This window comes from Rhizomucor pusillus, assembly GCF_041956525.1.
Source record: "Rhizomucor pusillus strain CBS 183.67 unplaced genomic scaffold VTP01scaffold_3, whole genome shotgun sequence".
NCBI classification, from domain to species: domain Eukaryota; kingdom Fungi; phylum Mucoromycota; class Mucoromycetes; order Mucorales; family Lichtheimiaceae; genus Rhizomucor; species Rhizomucor pusillus.
This window is the reverse complement of record NW_027192145.1, coordinates 2,010,967-2,029,191: the sequence shown is the minus strand read 5'-3', so window position 1 is coordinate 2,029,191 and position 18,225 is coordinate 2,010,967. Positions and strand designations below refer to the sequence as shown.

The 18,225-nt window shown below is 44.3% G+C and overlaps 10 protein-coding genes across 10 annotated transcripts; 4 read left to right on the top strand and 6 right to left on the bottom strand.

The window, feature by feature from the left end:
* Nucleotides 1-275: 275 nt before the first annotated feature.
* VTP01DRAFT_7022 (uncharacterized protein) lies at nt 276-1,647 on the bottom strand (the record flags this gene model as incomplete). Its single annotated transcript, XM_069385989.1, has 4 exons — nt 276-791; nt 851-1,060; nt 1,118-1,364; nt 1,433-1,647. 4 exons carry the CDS (start codon nt 1,645-1,647, stop codon nt 276-278), a joined length of 1,188 nt encoding a protein of 395 aa, XP_069243395.1.
* Nucleotides 1,648-2,397: 750 nt separating this feature from the next.
* On the bottom strand, nt 2,398-2,820 carry VTP01DRAFT_7021 (uncharacterized protein; the record flags this gene model as incomplete). Its single annotated transcript, XM_069385988.1, has 3 exons — nt 2,398-2,447; nt 2,553-2,695; nt 2,765-2,820. The coding sequence occupies 3 exons, from the start codon at nt 2,818-2,820 to the stop codon at nt 2,398-2,400; spliced, it is 249 nt and encodes an 82-aa protein (XP_069243394.1).
* A 1,635-nt stretch (nt 2,821-4,455) lies between these two features.
* Nucleotides 4,456-5,342, top strand: VTP01DRAFT_7020 (uncharacterized protein; the record flags this gene model as incomplete). The annotated part of the gene is made up of 4 exons (XM_069385987.1): nt 4,456-4,541; nt 4,600-4,789; nt 4,855-4,984; nt 5,047-5,342. The coding sequence occupies 4 exons, from the start codon at nt 4,456-4,458 to the stop codon at nt 5,340-5,342; spliced, it is 702 nt and encodes a 233-aa protein (XP_069243393.1).
* Nucleotides 5,343-5,436: 94 nt separating this feature from the next.
* On the bottom strand, nt 5,437-6,714 carry VTP01DRAFT_7019 (uncharacterized protein; the record flags this gene model as incomplete). The annotated part of the gene is made up of 1 exon (XM_069385985.1): nt 5,437-6,714. One exon carries the CDS (start codon nt 6,712-6,714, stop codon nt 5,437-5,439), a length of 1,278 nt encoding a protein of 425 aa, XP_069243392.1.
* Nucleotides 6,715-7,958: 1,244 nt separating this feature from the next.
* On the top strand, nt 7,959-8,564 carry VTP01DRAFT_7018 (uncharacterized protein; the record flags this gene model as incomplete). The annotated part of the gene is made up of 1 exon (XM_069385984.1): nt 7,959-8,564. One exon carries the CDS (start codon nt 7,959-7,961, stop codon nt 8,562-8,564), a length of 606 nt encoding a protein of 201 aa, XP_069243391.1.
* A 138-nt stretch (nt 8,565-8,702) lies between these two features.
* On the bottom strand, nt 8,703-9,288 carry VTP01DRAFT_7017 (uncharacterized protein; the record flags this gene model as incomplete). The annotated part of the gene is made up of 2 exons (XM_069385983.1): nt 8,703-9,084; nt 9,137-9,288. The coding sequence occupies 2 exons, from the start codon at nt 9,286-9,288 to the stop codon at nt 8,703-8,705; spliced, it is 534 nt and encodes a 177-aa protein (XP_069243390.1).
* Nucleotides 9,289-9,684: 396 nt separating this feature from the next.
* Nucleotides 9,685-11,188, bottom strand: VTP01DRAFT_7016 (uncharacterized protein; the record flags this gene model as incomplete). Its single annotated transcript, XM_069385982.1, has 4 exons — nt 9,685-9,853; nt 9,918-9,927; nt 10,995-11,012; nt 11,068-11,188. The coding sequence occupies 4 exons, from the start codon at nt 11,186-11,188 to the stop codon at nt 9,685-9,687; spliced, it is 318 nt and encodes a 105-aa protein (XP_069243389.1).
* A 476-nt stretch (nt 11,189-11,664) lies between these two features.
* VTP01DRAFT_7015 (uncharacterized protein) lies at nt 11,665-12,943 on the top strand (the record flags this gene model as incomplete). The annotated part of the gene is made up of 3 exons (XM_069385981.1): nt 11,665-11,677; nt 11,735-11,963; nt 12,028-12,943. The coding sequence occupies 3 exons, from the start codon at nt 11,665-11,667 to the stop codon at nt 12,941-12,943; spliced, it is 1,158 nt and encodes a 385-aa protein (XP_069243388.1).
* A 623-nt stretch (nt 12,944-13,566) lies between these two features.
* VTP01DRAFT_7014 (uncharacterized protein) lies at nt 13,567-15,984 on the top strand (the record flags this gene model as incomplete). The annotated part of the gene is made up of 1 exon (XM_069385980.1): nt 13,567-15,984. One exon carries the CDS (start codon nt 13,567-13,569, stop codon nt 15,982-15,984), a length of 2,418 nt encoding a protein of 805 aa, XP_069243387.1.
* A 98-nt stretch (nt 15,985-16,082) lies between these two features.
* VTP01DRAFT_7013 (uncharacterized protein) lies at nt 16,083-17,617 on the bottom strand (the record flags this gene model as incomplete). Its single annotated transcript, XM_069385979.1, has 5 exons — nt 16,083-16,144; nt 16,210-16,582; nt 16,642-17,309; nt 17,368-17,437; nt 17,498-17,617. The coding sequence occupies 5 exons, from the start codon at nt 17,615-17,617 to the stop codon at nt 16,083-16,085; spliced, it is 1,293 nt and encodes a 430-aa protein (XP_069243386.1).
* Between the last annotated feature and the right edge of the window lie 608 nt (nt 17,618-18,225).

Sequence of the window (18,225 nt, the reverse complement as noted above, 5' to 3'; positions counted from 1 at the left end):
TGCGATGCTTTCATGAACAAGGATGGTAGATGTACATATACAGTGATTACTAGTTTACATGGGAAAAAGTGTGTGAGATTCGATTTGTACACAAGTTTCAAGGGAGGTTAAACGCATCGCTTCCTGTCATCCAAGTACTGTGACTCCTACTCCTATTTACTGTCCTCCAACTATTGCGCGAAATACATCACGCCACGCACGACACACGTGCAGAGGCATTTAACTATGGATTTCTGCAAGTTGAATACTTAAGTATTCATGAATAATTTAGGGTATCAAAAGCTGTTCCTCGTCTGCTTTGGCTGTAACACAGGACTTGGAACTTGCAGCGACGTGCATTCCATCGAGCGCGAGTACTCATTGTATCCGAAGTCCAGCTCGCAGACGGATGATCGAGAATAGCAACCTTCGTAGCTGAGCGTTCGCTCGCTTGCTGAAGCTTCAAGCCAGGAGGACGAATCGAGAAACGATGGCGATTCACGAATAATAGGAGGCCGCGTGCTCGTCGTTCTCGTTGTTTCCCACATGGGAGGCCGCGACGCTGAAGTCGCGCTGTACGGGGTAGATGGATGCGTATTTGAAGCACACTTGTAGCAAACTCCCGTTAATGGTGTATTAAATCCATACTCTATTCTGTCGTCATCATCGTGATGGTGGGACGACCTGCGTCCGTTGACCATATCTTGGAATTCTGCTAGTGATTGCGTGAATTCAACGTCGTAGCCGATGAGAATGGCAAATGTCAAGTTCAGAATCGGCCATACTACCATGAGCTCCTGCGATTCATATCTCTGGAATAGCATATTAGACGTAGAATCAAGTTTAGATATCTATGACAACGGATACTTACAACGATGATCAGCACCCCTGAACATAAATTGATAAGCGTAAGAACCGAAGTACGCAATATGTTCTGCACAACAATCGTGATATACAGAGCTCGGTTGCCTTCTGTCTGTGTTATTTGCAATTTTCGAATATGCCGAAGTAGAATGTAACTGATAACGACAGTGACGTATACATCGATGGCTGTGTCGTAAAACGTGTACACCGGTCCCCACTATCATTTACAATTTAGAAGGACGTCGTACATATACTGATAAACGATCATACTTACGAAAAATACAGCCTTGTAAAGACAGGTTTCGTATTGGGACATGCCATATTGCAATAATCCCACATCGACAGCACCTACAGCGAAGCGACCCACGAGTAGCAAAATATGGAGAATTCTGGCTTTCTTTCGGTATGAATGTGATATGACGGCGCGTGTCCGCATTAACAGCACAGCTGCGCCTAGTAACATGCCAATGTGATAGAACGAGTCTCCTGCTCGCGTGATTGCGGTGCAAGCGTGGCGAATGCTAGTATATATCAACGAAGTTAGAACAGGAACCAAATAACGTAACAATGGGCTGCAGAAAAGACTTACCCACGCTCGAGGGTTATGAACAGGATGGATTTAACAAGGAAAGCTAGACCAAGTGCTGCCTTTACAATTCGAACCTTGGTATTCTGCCTGTCTATCCTTCCGAGGACACAGCGTAGAAATAGCTCGCTGCCCATGTAGGCAAGAGCGCTGTAGAATCCAAAAACGGCTGTCTGGTATCTCGGTACTACAACTGGGTTTTCATGATCTGGCTCCATATGTCGAGGACAGAACAAAGAAGGGTCAACAGCGGATACAATCCAAGGAAGAAGAAAAAGAGTTGATGATACAAGTGCAACACCAATTGTACTGCTGTTTCCGCGGGCTGAATCTTTCCCGGATGTTTCACTCCAAACCCTCATCCAGAAACACTCTATTTAGAAATCAGAAAGTACTAGACAAAAAATGCGCATTATGTGGTTAATTGTTGCTCCGACGACCATGGAAAAAAAAACATTACGTGGACAATCCTGCTTGCATTCCATAGGCTATGTAGCCGATCATTCGCAGACAAGATAATGTGTTGAGAGATTTAGATAGGGCATGTAGCAGATTACCCACGGAAATATATGATGATAGATAGATACTGTCTACTTTCGAAGATTTCGTCGGATCCTAGCATCGTGAGTGCAAGTTTACTAGAGATGTAATTCTATCATCATTTAGGCGTTGGAATTTGATCTACTAAGTCAAGTCAAACATGTTTTATACGTAGATGAGGTTTATTTGATAAGATTGACAAAGCTACACGTCTAGATAATTCTCGTAGTTATGCATAAACCTGCAATCAGAAGAAATGTTTCTGCTGGGAATCCGTATTTTCCATGCATCTTTATAATATTTGACAGAAGTTAAACTACAAAGATAGCAATACGATCAGGAGTAAATAAGATGCACGGGAAAGAACCGAAGAAGGGAGGATATGTCTTTTAGTACACTATTTGTATCCGATTGACTAATCATTCATATTATTTACGCAAAAAGCGTTCCCGGGATTCATCGGGAACCTCCCACGCACCTAAGATATAGTGGTATGATAAATACCTTTGACATATACAAGGACAGTAGGAAGACTCACCGTTTGACTGGTGGTGGGGGTGATTCGAAAAAATCCAGGGCTTACCCTCGAAGCCGGCTTGTGGTGGAAGAGCTGCCCATCGATATTGGGCGTTTTGATCTTGAAGCAACTCACCGTAGACGACAAGCAAGAGTAATGTTAAGCAAAAATGTGGTAAGCAAATGCACCACGCGCCAAGACAGAGGCTACTAGGGGACAGCTATAACAAGTAGAGTGAATTTCAGTAATCCCAATAAGTAAACATACAGAAAACTTACCGGGATGCAATGAAAAGCGAATCAGAGCCAAAGGACGGCAAACACAAAAGCTTCATTTTTTTATATATTTTGTCTATGTACTGATGATCATATGCTCTCACGTAATATGATTTCAGTGATATACAGTAGTCATTACATCTGAAGGCCGTCTGCGAAGTGTCGTACCTCAACCTGGCAGGGAGCTTATCAGTAAAACATGCAACGTGATCAGAGTCTTCTCTATAGAGAAATATGCAGCACGCTTATGCATCCAAGCTAACACCATTGAATTGTACATTTGCACATAAAGCCAGCTTGTAATAACGGTATGCATGGAGTATGAAGAAGGTAAGTACTTCAGATGGGCAAGCATGGGTCTGATGTAAACGATGTTGACAGTCTCTGGATGCATAAGAAAAAAGAAAGAAAAAGCAGGATAATGCCTGTCATGACTGTATCGAACTTCTTTCAGGCTAATGTCATCATTGATGCTCTTTCATTATCGGTGGGTCATGCAGCAATGGAAAAAAATGTAGCTTTTATACAGCGATATCCATTCTAATATACTGATACGATGCGAAAAAGCCGATACGCATTTCTGCTCTTCGATGGAGTTTATAGTGACTAGAAAAGTGATGTTCACTTTCGCAGTTTGGCAGGCAGGATAGACACCAATCTTTGTGAAGAACTCGACTTTGGAAATCTTCGGATATTTAGCATCGTATATGCACTATGTTCAGACCTAACCGATAACCAGCAGCGAGGTAGATAGGAGCATAGTTGTGAAAGCAAACTCTTTGAGTGGAAAACAGACTACATTGAATGAACAGCTAAATGTATCTGTCATTTAGGGGAAACATGCCTGTACTATATCGGAATGAGTAATGGAATGTATATATGAGGATTTAAAATGTTCATTTATGGATTAAGGGTTTGTATTCCTAAAATCTCCAGTGTCTTTGCCCACGATATTCTGCAAATAAAGAGGTAAATAAAGCAACATGTGTATTTTCGAAATCATTGGTGTCTGTGCGCGACGCAAGGGCGCCAGGATTTCTCGCACTTTGATCTAGCATAGAGTTGACATTGGTGAATTAAGCTTTTGTATCCTTCAAAAGACTGAGGAATGTTTCGTGCAGTATAACCAGGAACTTTGGTCCATGACACTAGGCCGTTGGTGTGTGAAGATATCAAATAGAATAGAGAAATATAACAGCTTAAGAGTGTATTCTCGCAAGCGCAGGTCTGAATAAACCGGGAATCCGACAGCGCTTACTTGCAATAGCGAAGCGGTAGCAAAACCGCCGGAGAATGGAGGTTTATGAAGGCCAAGCAAGGTTATCATCTATTGTGGATTTCACGGCAAACCTTTTCGCTTACGGGGTATGAGCGCAGCGAGCCAACTGCGGGGAGCGCGGCGACCGCTAAAGCACTTGTACATGATTAAATAAATAACACGATGCAGTAATTGAAAGCTGGTTTAACAATAAAAATTACATTCAATCAACACTTTACAAGAACGTACACCTGATAAGCACACTTGGTACTTGCAGGAAGATTCCATGAAAGGGAGCTCTGAGCATTTCACTATTATAACTATGCTCAATGAGCTACTTGAGGCGTGAAATCGTTGGATCTCCGCAGTTACGAGATTGTGTGGGAGGGACGCGTAAGTCAGGCAGTCTGCTTTATTTTCAACTCAATACCTCGTTATGGACTACGCAATCGCGAATCCCTCTGAATATTATTCATCGGCTCCTATGGATCATCGCTTTGAACCATACGACGATAATGGAGGGTAGGCTTCGTTGGAAAATGCACCGTGAACCTGGAACTGACAATTTGGCGACAACCAGAACAAGTTTGGCCATTGCCGGCAAGGACTTTTGCGTCGTTGCTTCTGATACTCGACAAAGCACTGGTTACAATATCAACTCACGATATGCACCTAAAGCTTACACACTTGCTGACAATGCCGTAATTGCAATGAATGGATTCCACGCCGATGGATTAACGCTCAAGAAAGTACTCGACCAGCGACTCAAGGTGGGTTAACAATACACAGTTCTGCAGTGATGGATGAAAGATTTAGTTGTAACAAACGTTGTTAGTGGTACAAATTCTCTCACGACAAGGACATGTCCTGCACTGCACTTGCACAGATGCTCTCTATCACCCTTTACCAGCGACGATTCTTCCCATACTATAGTTTCTGCTGTCTCGGCGGTGTAGATGATAAAGGTAGAATGGCTTTGAGTTTTATGCTGGGAGGGAAATAGGTTTACCTGACGGGTGATAATTAGGTGAAGGAGCTGTATACTGCTACGATGCCATTGGTTCATACGAACGCGAAGCTTACCGAGCGAACGGATCAGCTGCTGCTTTAATCCAGCCTTTCTTGGACAACCAAGTTGGACGTAAAAACATGCAAGGCGTGTCTTATGCACCGCTGGAACTCGACACCGTCATCAGAATTGTCAAGGATGCATTCACCTCAGCAACAGAACGTGACATTTATACCGGTGATTGTCTGCAAATCTTTATCATTCGAAAGGGCCAGCCTGTAGAAGTGCAGCATTATCCATTGAAGAGAGATTAAACGCAACTATTTTGCATACGATTGTATAAGGACAAAATTCTGAAGAATGTTGTACAAGTAGAGGAGAAGGGAATGGAAAAGGAGGATGGGGGAGCTAGGAACGTCGTGTCGGCCGAAGTTCGAAAAAGCTACCATGTTGATTTGCCCAGGCGATACATAGCCGCTCTTGCTCCTCGCACAATGTGAGCAGCACTCGTTTCCTACAAAGCGTAGCAACTGTGGCCCAGTCATTGATCAAGTGGCATTCTCGCATTTCAAAGACTGATAAATTAGGGCAATATTGAGCATATGCCCTGAGTGTGGCGTTTGTCAACTTTTGGCAATTATTGACGGATACCCGTTCCAAATGCCGGTGCCTGGTTTTAGCAAGAAGGATCATACACTCGTCGTCGATATCGCAACCGGCCAATCCCAGTACGTTGACTTTAGTGTTCAAGGCGACGAGCCGTATAGAAGCTGAGGTAATCCGTTCCCTGTCACGGACTCGTCCGACGTTCAGATGACAAAGTTGTGTGCATCGCGTGGCAACGAGGGAGATGGATCTATCCGATATGAGGCCGCATGCACGCAGGTCCAGGTGCTGCAACCCGGGACAGTGCTCTGCAACGCGGATAACTATTTCGTCAGTGATCCTGTGGCATCCAGCAAGTGATAGATGGGTCAGGCGGCCATGCAAAACAAAAGGTGTGATAGCATAGTCTTCCAGGTGGTCACATATGTACAAATCCAGTTTTTCAAGGTGTGTTGCTTGGTGCCCGATGCATACCAAGGGCGCATTCACCGATTCTTTTTTCAGTTTCCGGAGCGTCAGGGACCGCATTACTCGTCGATAATAATTGACAAAATGGGATGCTGACGATGGTGGCAACGGTTGGCACTTTGCTGCTGCTACTAACGATGATGATGATGATGATGATGATGAAGAGGATAACAGTGCTAACGGATCCTGCTGCTCGAATGCAAGTACTGACAAATCACTACCGAGCGGGACAGGTCTCCTCGAATACGATGGTCCATTGGGTTCTGAATGTGACGCAAATAGTCCGTCGAGGAAACTGGGAAGAAGAAGAAGAGGACTCGGTCTATATGTAATGGATCTTTTGAATGCTGAGCAGTAGGCAAACTTGAGAAATGCAGCGTAGTCTGTTTTCGTGTCTTGGAATGCAATGTCGCGCCAAAGAATCGTTGCAGCGCAATCATGCCACAGTCGATTGACCAAGAGACAATTCCTTACGTCAGAGTAAGAATGCCTGTCCTGTTTTGAAAAGATTTCGCTGATGATTAGGCTGACGATCTCGGGTAGGCATATCGCTAGATGCGGCTGATACTTTGCATCCTCGGGCTGTTTCTTTGGCAACATCCGCTTGAACATCGTTACTGTTGTTGTCGATTAAAAAAGATATAGATTAAGTTGGGGTTTACGATAAATAGGGAAAAGGAAAGGAAGTGCGAAAGAGTGTTTCATTTCTTCAAGAACGTAATCTCTTTTTTCTTCTGCATTCTTGGAAGTATTGTCATCATTTGTCGAATGCTCCCTTTTTTTACAATAAATATCCAAAACAAACGGTCTTTTGCGCAAATGTATAGGTTTCCTCGGTATATCTCTGTTCGCTACATACACTTAAGAACTGTGTATGATATACAGTATGCAAATCCATACATTGCACGTTGCAAGTAATGGACTGCTTTAGAGTATACAATATCAACATTTTTAGCTATTTGGGCAATGGAATTGATTTCGGTCCCTCATGACTATCCAACGTGCGATCACGGGCTCACTTGTTGAGGTCCCAATAAAAGTCAACTAGCCACCCAATACGTGATCAGGTCACTGTCAAAACAAAAAGGATAATTAAGCTGTCTCAGCATATTACTTTCCAAGGTACATGTGCGCAGACTGAGAACAGACATGTTTATATTCACGGGTTTATTACATGTATACTGTCCGTCGATGAGTGCTGATATCCAATTTATTCCATGACAGTCGTAGAGATAATATGAATAGCAAACATTGTAGTCAGAGACAGCATCTGATCAAGACGATGTTGCAAGATGGTTCACTCTGTAGAGCACGCATTCATTAAATATCAAGTAAATTACTTTCAGAATTTATAGAAGCCTCGAAGTATAGAGCATATGGTTCTCCTTTTAATACATTTCCTAATTCCTACGCGCTAGGCGAGAACAACTTTATTGTCATGCCTAGCATCACTTGTGCGCCAAAGAAAGACAACATTCTCCAATCAATAAATGGCCTCGCTTAGTTCAGTTATTTACAAAACAAATTCTAATTTACATTGGATGATGAGTATTACAGAATACTGTTGCTGTTTATTGACAAATACATACTGTGTGCTAGTATAGCAAAGTATTGAACAGTTCCTATCATAATTTGCACAAACGTTCATACATTCATTGTTTCATCTGCTAATAAGCACTTGCTCCTAACAGACAGCAGCCTCCCAAGAACATTCCCGTGCAGGCACAGCAAAATACATGACCTGATTGGCTGGATGCCTCAGGCGCAAATGTCCAATGATAATCTAGCATGGGTACATGCGATGCCACCTTTTCGCTTATTTAGAGCTTCCTTCCCGTTCTTTCTTTTCTTCCTTCATGGAAGCCAACAAGAAGAACCAGATATCTCCAGTATCGTCACCTTCTTCACAGGCACCACCTCCATCTTCTTCTACGTCCACTGCTGCTGGCACATCCGCGACAACTTTGGCAACACATAGCTCTCCGCCGTCAGCTGCTGCTGGATTTCATTTGTACTCTTCTTCACCGCCTCCAACATACTACTGGCATCTTTCACCTCCACTGCAACCCAAGACATCAACGTCATCAGATGATCGCATACTGTCATCCGCCCAGGAAAGGGAGCAACAGCGCCGGTTATCACACAGCTCTATTGAAAAACGGCGAAGAGAAAAGATCAATGATAAGATCCAGCAACTAAAGTTACTTATACCCGAGTGTAATCCATGCCCAGATCGAGACCCGATTGCAGCCCCGTCTTTTCATCAACCTTTGCATAAACTCAACATCCTCCAAGCAGCTATCGACTACATCGAGCACTTGCATCGCGTCCTGGTTGATGCAGCCGAGAATCCTGATGAGGAGCGCGATGCCGAAGCTACAGCGTTGCTGCAGAGTCCAAAGGTTACCAAAGTGATTGAGCACGCATACAAAACTTTAAAGGTAGAAAAGACAAATTCATAGGCGTTTGTTGCATTATCTTGCTTTCCAGAAAGAAAAAAAAAAAAAGAGGGAAACGATACTCTCAAATCTAAAAAATGAATACGTAAACATCGTTGAAACAAAAGACAATACATGCTCTTTCTAGACAGTTTTCGTTCGTTAATGGAAATCGTCGCAAAACGAGTGAATTTTTAATCCGTATAGAGTTTGTGATATCCTTATGATAAGATTGTACTGCTCGAAGACAACCGAAGGGTTCTCATCGACGTACTCTAGAATGACCTTCTTATGCTCTTCACCAAGGATACGCGGACGAACATTCTTCTTACGCTTCGCGAATATGCTATCCGGATTCACCTCATACTGTTTGGCCCATGTTTTAGCTGTACGGACATGGATAGCTAACTGTTTTGCGGCAGCTGAAGCACTCTGAACTTTCTCAAACATCAGTTTGAAGAATCTAACTTTGTCCTGATCCGTGTAGAGCGTGTACACTCGCTTGATCGACGCTTCTTTCATGCGGACGACCATATCCTTCTGTCTGCATGGCATCTGATTGGCCACCGCTCTCGCGAGGTCGATTACGCAAATACTGCGTGTATGAACTTAGCGTTTCAAGAGCATACTGCTTTTCGTCGACGGCGGAGTCCATGGGCTCAGGTCTGCCGTACTCATCGACAGCATTGCCTTGCCCATCTTCATAAAAAAACTGGATACTCATCTTGTAATTTGACATTTCAATCATACGATGTGGCAGGAAGGAGGGAAGCTGGGCTAACAATGTTTACATGCTTTATATACTCTTGGAAGATGCGACATCTGACTTGTCAGCGCTGCGAAATCTATTTTTGGGAAATGCCGTTTTCATCGCTTTGAATATTCGAGGACAGATCAAGGATCTTGATATGGACGATAATCATATGACGATTTCCACTGCTGAAAGGATGAAATCCGTCGGTGGAGACGCTAAAATGAATAATTTCATGGTCCATGCTATTCTTCGTCTAATATATGCTGTGTGCTTCCCCATCAATCACGTCTTGCTTCATTGCTGCATTTGGAGCTTGCCAGGACGCCAAGTTTTCTCTGTTATTGTCACCATCTTAAATCAGGGCAAGCTGCTTCGCTATAGGAAGGTACATCATTCATCGTTCAGCTGAAGTGATGAGTTCCTTTCGTAGCGGGAAAGCCCACAGAAAGTACAGCTCTTTTCTGGATCGCCGCGCTCGGTCTTAAATAGCATGCAGCCGTTAGGACACATATCATATAGGATCGGCTGAACGGGATACTTCTTCAAGAACTCTTTTTTTCTGCTTGTTAATACTCATAAGTACATGTTATCTACAACGCAAAGTAGCAATTCGTTTAGTTTACCTGAAATAATCTGTCAAACCAAGTCGCGTTCCAGTTTCATGGATGATTTATAGGAATATGGAGACCACGAGATGCCGTATCAAACAAAAATTCATATGGTGACAAAACTAATGCTTGATGGTCTTTGGTCCTATAGGCATACAGGGTACTTGAAATGTAACATTGCCGTAATCGAGATGTATTGTTCATCAACTTCTTGAGCGCCGTCATAAGTGTACCGCTGAGCCTTTCAGCCATACCATTTGTCTCGGGATGATATGGCGAAGTTAGATGATGTCGCGCTGTCAGTAATTCGCATAGCTGCTGGAAGAACCGGTTGTCATACTGAGAACCACCATCACTCGCGAAAACTTTGGGAGATCCGAATACAGTGCACTAATGATTTCTTCGTGCACAAAATCCGGGGTGCTTTCGGCGTCAACCACCTTCACTGCCTTGACAAACTGCTATCGAGTATATTGTCCCATTGCAACCAGGATATAACAATTACACATGTTACTTGCTGGATCAACGATGCTTCTTATGTCGCAAGATTAAAATCCCAGCGTCTAGCTTGACATTGATTTCTGGGAGTCGGTGGAATACTCGTTGCAAATTCCTCAAAAGAACCTGAAGACACTGTAAGATCGTCAATATAGGTCGCCATAGATTCTGGTATAAACCTCTCCATTGCGATAAATATGGCTCTAGCAAAAGCTGTTGGGCCATTTTTGATGCCAAATGGCATCACCTTGTATGAGTAACAACACCATGGAGCGCAATGGTCAGCTTGTCCAGTGAATCCCCCGCTACCCGTACTTGATGATAACCTTTAGCAGATCTAATGTCGAAAGAATTCGTCCGTTCCTCAAAGTGTCCAACACATCAACTAGTTGTGGGATTGACCACGGATCGGAAACCGTCACTTTGTTCAAAGTTTGGAGGTTTGTAACTAGCCACTTATCGCTGGTCTTCTTCACGAAGAAACACGAAACGACTATCCGACCAGTGTGCCTTGGCCACTCGTCAGCTCTAATATGCCTTGTTTTACCATTTTTCGTCATCTCTCCAAGGGTCAACTCTCGTTCCGAGTATGACATCCAAGCATTTGGTCAACTTTTGATTGGTTGAGCCCCACCAGTATTGACATGCAGTTTCATTAATGACATACCGAAAAGATCCAGGTTCCGAAACAGTAACTTTTTCAATGCTCTGATAGAGTAGTTTTGATCGACTTTTCTAGTAAGACTTGAATTTCGGTAACATGCTCGGCCTTTGCATCCTCCGGCCATCGAAGAATATGTTCAAGCCGCTCATGTCGTGTAGTGTATGACGTATGGATGCAGGAGGCGTGACTCCTGTCTCCCTAAAAATCTCGAAAACCATCCAGGAATACAGTAGTCATTCTGTAGGTTTACTTAGTTTTCCAGGCGTGCTATGATTATCCACTTTGCGTTTTCCGCTAGAAGGCATCACTTATTATACGACGACAATTAGATATGGGCTCTTTCGTATAAGTAATTAATGGACAAGGCCGTATTAAAAGATTCCGGGTTTCAAGTAAAAGGTTTACGAGTACTGTCTTCTTTGTAAGTGAGGGGGGAAAGAGAGGCTGTCTTCATTTGAGTGGGAAAAGCGATTTCTTTTCACAGAAAATGTTGGGGACCACAACAGCGCGCCTCGGAGAAACATTGGCGACCGGTCACGGTGCTGCTCTCTAGAGGAGCGGATTGGAAATTTACAGAGCTCCTTTTTTGTTACTCAAGTCATGTCATCTTGGTGTGAGTAATCTCTAGTCGACGATGCCCGCAACTATCATACTCACTGTGCATGTCTAGTTTCGCAATTATCCAGTACAGTCTCGAACGTCACCGGTATCGGGCAGCAAGTCTCTGAGGTCCGCACTGTTGCTGACTCGGTCAAGGACGGCCAATACTACCGTGCTTTGGACGAGCACGATTTGGACTGGACTCTGGCCTCGGGCTCTTCCACAGAAAACCAAGTATTCTACGTGACAACCAAGTCTGGAGGCTTTGCGTTTGTGCAATTAATTCATTCTAATATTGGGTGAGTTAAAGCAGAAAAATATGGCAGAGTGCAAGGGAATGACAGAACACTGAACCCCATATAGCATCTGGAACCCGACTATTTCTTTCACGTGCCGTTTCTACGATCCCAACACCAACACCAATGCATTCAAAAACATCAACCAAGCATACAAGTTTGACCTCTCTCCCGACCGTCGATCAGTCAAGACAGAATTCTTCAACATTACATTGGACGAAGAACAGAAGACATACAAGGTGCAGATTACCCACCCAGAAGTCGTTGTTTCCCTGGATTTTACGCGTGTCGATCGTGGTTTCAAGGTCGGTGAAGGCAAGACGTATCTCGGCGGCGGTGATCAAAGCTCGGCAGCTGGCTTTGTCTCTCACAAATTCTGGCCAAGAGCTGTTGCCAAGGGAACCTTCATCATCGACAAGGTGCTTCATGAAGTCGAAGGCAATGGCATGTTCATCCATGCCATCCAAGGCATGCAGCCACAGCTCATTGCATCCAACTGGAACTTTGTTGACTTCCAAGCACCAAATGCTGCTCTTTCCATGATGCAATTCCAAACCACCAAGCAATACGGTGCCATTAATATCAATCAGGGATCTATCGTTCTCAACGAAAAGCTCATCAGTGTCTCTGTTGAAAACACGGTTGAATTGCTCGATCTTCAGAAGGATCCTGACACCGATTATGACATTCCTCAGCACATCAAATTGACGTGGAAGGGCAAGACAATCAAGGAAGAAGGCAGCCAAGAGGAGCCCAAGGATGTGACTGTAACCATGACTGTCGCCGTCAAGAATCTCGTTGACAAGATCGACGTCTTGAACGAAATTCCTTGGTTCCTCAAAAAGCTTGTCCAGACGTTTGTTGTCAAGCCTTACATTTATCAATGGCTCGATACTGCTACGGCTGAAATTGTAGTTGGCGAAGAAAAGGTCCAAGTCGAAGGCAGATGCTTCCAAGAACTTGTTTTTGTATCCGGTTTCTAAGACTATTTCTTCTTCTTCTTTCATCTCTACTTATTCTTTAATGTCGCCTAGTTAGTAATTCTTGTACAATACCCTTTGGAAAGTCAATGGTGTAGACTTTATTTCATGCTTGGCCCTTTAACTATTATGAGTAACCTCTCTCTCAATGGAAATATATACATAATCGCATACTTTGAACTGCATTTTCTATGGAGGATGTGTTTACTAATACGTCTGAGCTATCGTTACTTGTTAAAGGAAAATAATATCGAAGTGTCCCTTGCTGAATATATTCTGACACAATTCCTCACTTGCATGCAGCTTTCAGAAGCATGTGGATGCCTCGTGACTATTAGAGAAGTCAAACGTATTTCTGCGGATAGCAGTTGCATAGAGCGGGTGTAGACTTGGCCGCATTATTATAACTGAATGGACTGGAGGTAGAATATGCTGAATAAAGCCACATAGTTTATACCCATCGATGGTCAAACATTTCTTATGGATGAATATATGAATAGTGACATAAAGTGTCATTTCCTGAAAGAGAGTGCACGTTGCGTCCGACTGGTGGGAGGAGTTAGCCAGCTTCCTTTTCTATACCCTTCTCCACCCCCAGTCTGTATTTCTCTTGGATCTCGCACACCATGGACCTCAGCTCCTTCTATTGTCATCAAGAGGAATCATGGGCTGACTTGATGGATGAAGAGGATGACGATCGCGAGGAAACTCGCGCGCAGACGAAATCAGTTGCCGTGGATACCAAACTGGCGGCTTCCACGACGACGAAACCGGAGCCGTCGTCTAGAAAGCCAGAACCAGTCGAACAACCACCAAAGAAAGAGGAACCGCAACCTGAGCCTGAAGCGCGTCCTCTAAGTATCCTCGAGATTGTCAGGCTATCAAGAGGAAGCAAAGGACCAACAGGGAATATATTTCTCGAGAACGTGCAGCAACCGAAACAACCAGCGCGATCAGAGAAACATAATCAGCGACGGTCTGCGGATATCAATGAGCTAGACTCTTGGAGACGCAGCACTCCGTTCCCAGGACGAGAGGATCGCGCACGAGAGAACAATGAAAATGTAAAGCAATGGCATAGTTATGCCGAGGTTTTGCAAAAGGAATATGCTATACAGCAAGAGGAGGCGAAGCGTGAATTTCTACGTCGCACAGCTGGCCAATCACCACCTGCACCATCACCTGAGGACACGCGACCTGATACCACTGACGGTGACAAACCATTAGAATCAGTAAAGGATACTCGAATGAACGGGAAAATGGTTGAGGCAGTTGTTTCAAATCATTATACAACGCGCGAGGAAACCATGACAACTCCAGCGCTTGCCGATACCATAGGTACATCGATTGAAAAGGCAGCGCAGCAAATCGAGCAACTATCACTGAAAGAGCATGAATCAGCTATAAGCGAGGATCTTGCTCCAGAACAGTCTACATCGCCTCCTCCGACGGAAATGGGAGACAACCAACCTAAGACTGCATCCGCGACTGCAAAGGTAGTAGTAGAAAAAGAAGAAAAAGAACAGGAGGAAAATGAGCAGAGATATCAAGATGTTCCAAAAATCTTTGCTCAAGCCGAATTGAACGAACAGCTTGTGCCATCAGAGGTATCAGTACCAGCCAGCGCTCCTGTGCGACCTCCAACGCCGCCTCCAGTCCCAGATCGAGCCGATGCATGGCAAGCTTTCGCGCAACAACATCAGAAACAGAGCTTGACCCCATCTTTACATGAAATGTCGCGAGATATCAGTGGAGGACCACTTCAAGAAGCTCAGAATGAGCCATTACATAGCATAGATGTTAATCAATCCGAGGAATTGGAACGAGAAGAAGGTAGAAAGGGAGAAGAAGGTCATTCTCAGGAAATTCAGCAAGAAATAGAGACATCTGAATTGGAGGAGATGCACGATGCCATCGTCGCAGATCAACCTATTACCACTGACGACTTTCAACAATTGACGACCGAGGATGCTACTGATTTTATTACTGCTACTACTTCCACTTCTAACGCCGCGGCTGAAATTCCTAAGCAGCCAGAACCTGTTCCAGATACAACGGATCGATGGAGGGCGTTTGCCTTGGAAGCGTCAAAAGCCACGAATAACTTTAATGCATCGACATCCTCACTATCATCATCATCAGCTTTTAAGGAATCATCTATTCCTATATTGCCTCAAGAGTCTGCTCAAAAATCCGACCAACCGGCACCCAGAATTTCGGCACAGGTGTCCGATGACAACGATGACTCTTGGAAGGCTGCTGCGTCCTGGGATATGTCTGCTCCGGTGGCCGAAGAAGCAACACCAATATCTAGCGACAGCAGCGCAATCGATACCTTGGGTGGCAAATCTAATGGTCGCACTACAACGTCGCAGACATTGATGACAAGTCCATCGACTAATATTGATGATGAATCGTGGAAGGCGGCAGCCGCATCGTGGAACAACACTCAATCGCAGTATAGTAATGCTACTGCTATGCAGATATCAACTGATTCCTGGCCAACAGCTTCGTGGAATGCAGCTCCACAAACAAACGGCTCAACGTTGGTAACACCTACTATTACTAACACTGATAATTCCTGGAAAGCGGCAAACACTCGATCGTGGAATATCAGCGACAGTACTTCCAAATTATCAGAAGATGCTGACAACTCTTGGCGAGCAGCAGCTGCAGTGTCGTGGGATACCAAGCAGCAGAGTCGTTCGACGATACAATTATCGAACGATTCTGACGATTCTTGGAAAGCGGCCGCTTCCTGGCAAGATGCTCCTACTAATACAATTTTGCAACCTCAATTTACAAGTTTTGACACTACTAATAATGCAAATAGCGCCCGCGACGCGTGGCGAAAAGCTGCTGCCACGTGGGAAAACACTGTTACAAGTTCGCCATCGATTGCTGCATCTGACGCCGTCGACGCTAAACAGCGAACAAATGTCGGCGACAGGACGCGAGCTCCAAGGCAAAAACGCCGACTCCAACTGCAAGCGTTTGTCAATAAAGAGTTACGGCAGGCCGGATTACTCTCTGGAAAGAAATAGAAAATATATACACTCGCCATCAAAGTAAATATAATACTAATTATCAATTTATATGCATTTTTGAACTTTGAACAGCTGTCAGAAATACCGGTTCTCATCTATTGAGAAACGGGTTTTCTAATCATAGCATCGCGGCTAGCACCAACGCCAATCCATTCGACTGTAAGAGCGAAAAAAAAATGAGTAAAAGTTATCTATGCTCGAATTGATCGTCAGATGCCTTACCTGGAACACCGCTTTCACGTTCAATGAGCTCGATGTATTTTCTTGCGTTTTCCGGAAGTTCTTCCCAGGTTTTGCAGCGAGAGATGTCGGTTTGCCAGCCGGGTACTTCTACGTATTGGACCTCTGCCTTGTCCAAGACAGACAAGTCAGCAGGGAAGGTTTCGAGAGGCTTGCCATCGACCAAGTAGGCTGTGGCAACCTTGATGACAGGCAATTGGTCCAAGATATCGAGCTTGGTGATGTTAAGACTAGTGTAGCCATTGATCATGCAGGAATACTTGACAACAACCAAATCGAGCCAGCCGCATCTTCGCTTTCGTCCGGTAGTGACTCCGAACTCGAAACCAACACGCTGGAGATACTCGCCAGTTTCCTGATCAAACACGATTGTCAGCCTTTCAGGGGTATTTTTAAAACAGCTATCCAACTTACATTGAGCTGCTCGGTAGGGAACGGACCGCCACCGACGCGGGTAGTATATGCCTTGACGACACCAATGATCTTCTTAATGCTGGTAGGCGGCACACCAAGACCGGTGCAGACGCCACCAACGGCAGTGTTAGAGGAAGTTACATAAGGATAGGTACCAAAGTCGATATCCAACATGAGGGCGTTTGCACCTTCGACGAGAACCTTCTTGCCGAGCTGGATTTGTTTGTGCAAGTAAGCGACACTGTCAACAACGTGGGGGCGCAAACGTTCAGCCAAGGCACGGTAGCGTTCCAATTCAGCTTCGACATCGTATTCGAAGTCGCCGTATCGCTTGTACTTGTTTTCGACCATTGTGCGGAACTTGGCAGCAAAATCTTCAAAGTTGTACAAGTGATGCACGCGGAGACCAGAGCGGGAAGCCTTGGAAGAGTAAGTCGGACCAATGCCCTTCTTTGTAGTACCGATGCTACCACGACCGAGTTCAACCTCGCGGAGACCGTCAATGATTTGATGCAAGTCAAAGACAAGATGAGCACGATCAGAGATGAAAAGACGGCCATCGCAGTTGAGGCCCTTGGATTCGAGCTTTTCAAGTTCTTCAAAGAACGATGGTAGGTGCACGACGACACCAGCACCAATTAAGGCAATGCACGAAGGGTTGATGAGACCTGTCAAAAAAAAAAAATTAACACGTCGGCGTCCGACTCGAGTGGATCGTCAACAAACCAGAAGGCAAAATGTGAAAGTCGTACTTGACATCGTTAACGACGATGGTGTGACCTGCATTGTTACCACCCTATTCTAACGTTTCAGCAAGTCTTGTTTCTCGATTTACAATCAGGTACTTTATACATGCCTGGCATCGAGCGCAAACATCAGCTTCTCCACAGAGAATGTCGGACAGTTTGCCTTTGCCCTCGTCACCCCATTGGGCGCCAAGAACGACGGTGAGACCTTGGTTGGATAAAAGCGACATTGTCAACCTTTGCGATACGGCGAGTTTTCGAAGAAGCCATTTTCGCCCAACAACCCACCCCGGCAGTGACTAAATTGAAAACTTTTCTTCCGACCAACCAATGGCGGTGACGCATCTTTGGGCCGATCTTCAAAACTATACATATTTTCCAGGTGGACAATTGCTACTTTGGAGCCAAGTTGCAAATCCTTTTGTAAAAAGTTCGTACGGCAACAATGGATTGAATGATGCTCTTATTCGCTTAAAATCGATGAATTGAATTCCCTACCTGTTCATATCTTTCGTTTTAGGCTGATAAATAGTGGTATCTATGATGCTATGGATTGACGATATCTTGTAGTTCAATCTTTCTTTACTGATTTTAGACATATCAAGCAAGCCAATGGCCTCTACGCATCTCTGGAACATCTTCAAAAGAAAGTGGCTTTCTCGTGGCTAGGTAGTCTAGAGTATACACACTACATAGCTAATTACATGTAGTATGATTTCTTTGAATTAGGGAGAAGTTTTCTACAATAACTTGCTTCGTGGCAACCAATCTTCACATAAATTAAAAAAATTTTTTGAAATCTGTTATCATTGTCATTTATGAATCTATGATAACCTAT